The sequence below is a fragment of the Centruroides sculpturatus genome, unplaced genomic scaffold (assembly GCF_000671375.1).
Source record: "Centruroides sculpturatus isolate CEXI.00-Female unplaced genomic scaffold, Cexi_2.0 scaffold2485, whole genome shotgun sequence".
Classification (NCBI taxonomy): Eukaryota; Metazoa; Arthropoda; class Arachnida; order Scorpiones; family Buthidae; genus Centruroides; species Centruroides sculpturatus.
In genome coordinates, this window is record NW_019386684.1 from 24,370 (window position 1) to 29,152 (window position 4,783).

The following is a 4,783-nucleotide window of genomic DNA, read 5'->3' on the forward strand; positions in this document are numbered from 1 at the left end:
CCCTATAATTACGATTCCTATAAAACTACGAAAAAATATACGTATTTTGGAAATGTTGAGTCGGATTAGTGTAGAATCGATTAATTTTATGGAAGAAAACCTTTCAATCAGCCGTAGTCCGTAAACTTGACACGTGTCGGGCTGTGATTGGAACGACTTGTAAAAAATCGGATTCCTAATAAATTGGAACGTATCTATATCTTATAGGGGGGGTCGACTGTAGTTGCAAAAACTGTTTAAACTTGTCTTTTACCTACATGTGACCAACTTAGACAGGAAATTTTATAATAGGCTGACTTATTGTATGGTGGTCAAAATATAAGATTTACTTGTGTTGTCCAGTTGTCTGTGTTAATGCATTTCCTTAGTCACACTTCACAAATTTTAATATAATTTGCTAAAATAACACAAAACTTAGACTTACCTCTAATGGAAGATTCAATTTTCCTTGGCAAACAATGGCATACAATTGTTGAATTGACTCCAAGTTGCAGAGAAATGAAGGACGAATCACTGAAGTTACAGATTTCAGCAAGTGGCAGGCACTGTGTGCAATTTTTTCTGGTACCTATTAAAGTGATATCTTATATGTATTATATCAAATTTAAAATATTCATAGTAGTACAGTCAGTCCCTTTTATGGCCAGAAAATCTCCTAGGAAGCATTCAGGACCATTGTAAACTGTTTCAATAAACCACTGCCACCTCCTCACACACTATCATCTGCTAATGTTTTACAATGTCTGATACAGGTTTCTCTGAAAGGGAAACCTGTAAACTGTATTGGAAACTCTTCAGCCTTATTCTCAACTTCTATCAGCTTGCAAATAGAAAAAAATGATTCTTTCTTGTGGGGGAACTTCAAAAAAATTGAAAATACCAATATAACATATGATATTACAAAGAATTTGATTCATTATGATTTGTTAAAACAAGAAACAACATTATGTAAATAAAAAGGAAGAAATCTGCTTGTATAGTGATAACCACCCTGTTGTGAGATATTTTTCAATGATATGGAGTAAATAAATCTGTTAAGTTAGTAGACATACTATGGAAAACAATTTAAGCCAAATATCAAAATGTATGGATGCTGAGAAAGAAATTCAAGTGAAAAGAGAGCATGAAGAAATGGAAAATGCAATAGTGATGTGGATTGTATTGGGTTGTTCGGAAAGTAATTTCGTTTTTTTACCACTAGATGGATTAGTCGTATTTTTCCCGCAATTTTCATTCTAAACCGTATTATCATTATATATTTTGACAGCTAGCATTTTAAGGCTTATTTGTAAAAAAATTTGTTTGATTTTGTGCAATTGTTTGTTCCATATTTGATGGGACACAAAAAGAAAGATCGCAAACAGCATTTTCAGCATATTTTGCTCTTTTATTACCGAAAAGGTAAGAATGCTGTTCAAGCAAGAAAAAAATTGTGACATGTATGGAGAAGATGTATTGACAGTGCCAAAACTGGTTTACAAAATTTCGTTCTGGCAATTTCAATATTGAAGATGCACCATGTTCTGGATGGCCAGTTGAAGCCAATGAAAACAAATTAAAGATACTGATTGAAGCAAACTGCCGAATAACAACACTTCCATGTTTTGAAACTGTGTCGTATCTATTACATTTGTTCTATAAACACAATATAGTGCAATAACAATCACTTGGCACAATTCACTTTCTTTATTTCAATTCTGTTGATACACATTTTTACACGTTTCGGGCCCGAAACATGTGTAAAAATGCATATCAACAGAAATTTAATTAAATCATTCTAAACTTCTATTTGAGGGATTTGACATCAGTAAAATTTTTTAAAACACTATTGGATGTTTTTTTATGACATCAGCAAGTTTTTTGTTTTTTATTCAGTAGAATTTTTACTTTTTTTCTGTCCCCCATATTTTAATACATACATACATACATACAAGAAAGACTTCTGCCTTACATCAGGTGTTTAGCCAGTGGGAAAGGGGAGGGGAAGAAGAAGGGAAAGGAGATAGATAGTAGAGAAAGATAGGATCCTTTCTGAATGGCGTATGTATGGCTACAGTACCCTCTATGTTTGATGTTGGCATGCAGTTTTTAGGCTGCAAGGCTGTAGTCCCCGAAGAGTCTAAAAGAAAACCTGAGTGTAGCAAACACCAATGATTCAGTGCCGCCACAAATAGCTAAGTGTGGGGAAGTTAGTGCCAAGTGACTGTTAGTAGGAAGACTTATAACTACTTAGACAGAGCAAAAAAAAAAACACAACAACAAACTAGACGAGACAAATGGATGGACAAACATGCAAGACTCCCTTTTTTTTTAATTTTAATTATTATTATTTTTTGTTTTTAAACATTAACTTATTCACTAACTAAATTAACCTACTATAAGCTAGGACAAACCTAACCAGAAACCAAGCTAAGAGTCCCTAATCTAACTTACAACTACAACTTAAACTAACTGAATTTAGACTGAAAAGAAGATGGAATTAAGAATTAAAATACAAAGTGGAAAGCAACTATATACTGACAGTTGAAACAAGCAAGGGAAAGCTAATTGCCATTTGTGACCCCAGAGTAAGTGCTCTCAAAGGTCCAACTAAGGGATATAAATGCGAGTAGATGATGGCACATTGTACATGTGTGAATAAGTTGATGTGGGTTGCAAGGCCAGTTGTACCCTTCAAGAATAGCAGCTCTCATTAAACTATCCCTAATGTGATTGTATCTATTGCAGGGAAAAACTAGGTGAAGTGGTGTTTGGTCTTCCTGAATACCACAATCACATTGTGGATTGTCCCCAAAGTTAAATCTATGCAAGTATTGCTTAAAGTTGCCATGTCCTGTAAGTAGCTGAGTGAGGATGTAACTAGGGTGAAAGTGGCAAAGAATTGCAGTAGTGTCAACCTTGGGGATGAAAGTGTAGGTGAGCCTACTAGTGGTGTCATGGTCCCAGCTGTCTTGCCAGAGAATGAAGATTTGCTTCTTGACGTGATTGTTGATGTACGAGGTAGGAATGTAATTGAAAGTACTAGTGACTGAAGACTTTGCAGCTTGTCTGGCATGACGGTCAGCGGTCTCGTTGCCAAGAACCCCTGCATGACCTGGTACCCATTGGAAATCTATTCTAATGTTGTTGTCTAAGTGTCTAAGAACATGGTGTATGAGATGGACGAGTTTTAATTGGCTATCAGACTTCACAATTCTGTGTAAAGCTCCTCTACTGTCAGAATAAATGCAATAGTGTAAGTACTGTAGTGTCTTTTGTCCTTCCTATGCCTAATGTGAATTAAGCTCATATAAATAGCTAAAGTTTCTGCCTGTGCTATTGAGCAGTGTGTACTTATATGGAAGCAAGCATTACGGAGCTTGTGGCCTAAGTTGGAGTAAACTACAAAAGCAGCATTCACATTGTCACCCATCTTGGAACCATCACACAGTGGGGCCAAATTCCAAAAAGCTGGCCAAAAGTCAAAAGCGTTATCAATTTGGCTGAAAGTCAGTATTCGAGGATTTTCGGGATCGCTGATTACGAATCTGAAGTCAAAATTTGAAATAAAAACAAAATGACAGATTTAACACGAACCACTTTTATAGAAAAAGTACAAAATAAATCCATATATTGTTTAATATGATAAAACATACAATTGGTTGATTAAAAGTTCATGCATCATCATCCAAAGAATAATTTGATTCACAATCAGATGATTCAACTTTGAAATCACTGGAGCTTCCTGTACTTGCTGGTATATCTGTTCGGCGGTTTAGACATGAAAAGGTGACAGACAGACAGAATTATCTTCAAATTTATAATATTAGTATGGATTAATATGAATTTCTGCTATAAGGGGTATGCGAGTTTGAGCTCTTTCTTGAAGTGTTACACAGGAAAAAGTAATTGGGAACCACTGTTCTACACTATTAAACTTGTATGGGATGAAATGACATAGGAAAGTATTAAAAACTGTCAGCCATACACTGACCTAATACGAAACTAAGAACAATTTGTTTGTCCATACCATAAACATCCAGAGCAAGTAATGCCTTGCCTCGATAATATCACTTCCACACCACAACTAGGACCAGATGAGTTGGTATGCATTGATGCTAATAAAGCTTTTTCCAAAATAATGCTCAAGGAAATTGTGCAAATGATGAGAAAAGAACACACATAGAAAGAAAGAATGAGGACAAAGAGAAAATGGAATAAATTGTTATAGCAAGCTCAATATGCATGAAAAAAATTGACAACACAGTAATATCTCAACTTACACTACCCCAGAGTTACACGCTTTTCAAATCTCATCGATTTGTCTTTTGTTTGAGCACCACGCAACTCTTGATTAGTCACTACCCCCTCACTTGTTCAGCTTACATGTTCGGACGTGTCATGCGAATTGACATATAGCTAAAATTTATTTTGTGTTATTTATTTCTGTGTTTGTTATATCTACAGAGATTTGAGAAACTCTATTATGTCATCTAAACGAAGTAGAACTGATTCTTCTTCAAACAAGAAAAGAAAAACTTTATCTTTGGAATGTAAAGTTAACATTATTAAAGACTTCAATACAAAAATGAAAATTTGTGAATTGGCAAAGAAGTTTGATCTACTGGAATCGACGGTCAGAACAATTATAAAAGATAAATAAAAAATTCTTGAAGCTGTAAAAAATGCTCAATCTTTAAATTCAAGCATCATTCGTAAACGTCACAGTATTATCGCTGAGATGGAAACAATGTTAAAATTAGGGTGTGATAATCAAGTAAATGTGAAAAATTGTATAATAATA

At 34.6% G+C, this 4,783-nt stretch overlaps 1 protein-coding gene across 1 annotated transcript in view; it reads right to left on the reverse strand.

Moving 5' to 3' along the window:
- Positions 1 to 197: 197 nt before the first annotated feature.
- The window catches only part of LOC111615558 (exportin-6-B-like), a 6,812-nt gene continuing 2,226 nt past the window's right edge, over positions 198 to 4,783 (reverse strand). The window contains exon 5 of the mRNA XM_023356961.1: positions 198 to 568. Coding sequence (XP_023212729.1) covers positions 398 to 568 — 171 coding nt within the window. The 3' untranslated portion in view covers positions 198 to 397. The remainder of the gene's footprint in view (positions 569 to 4,783) is intronic.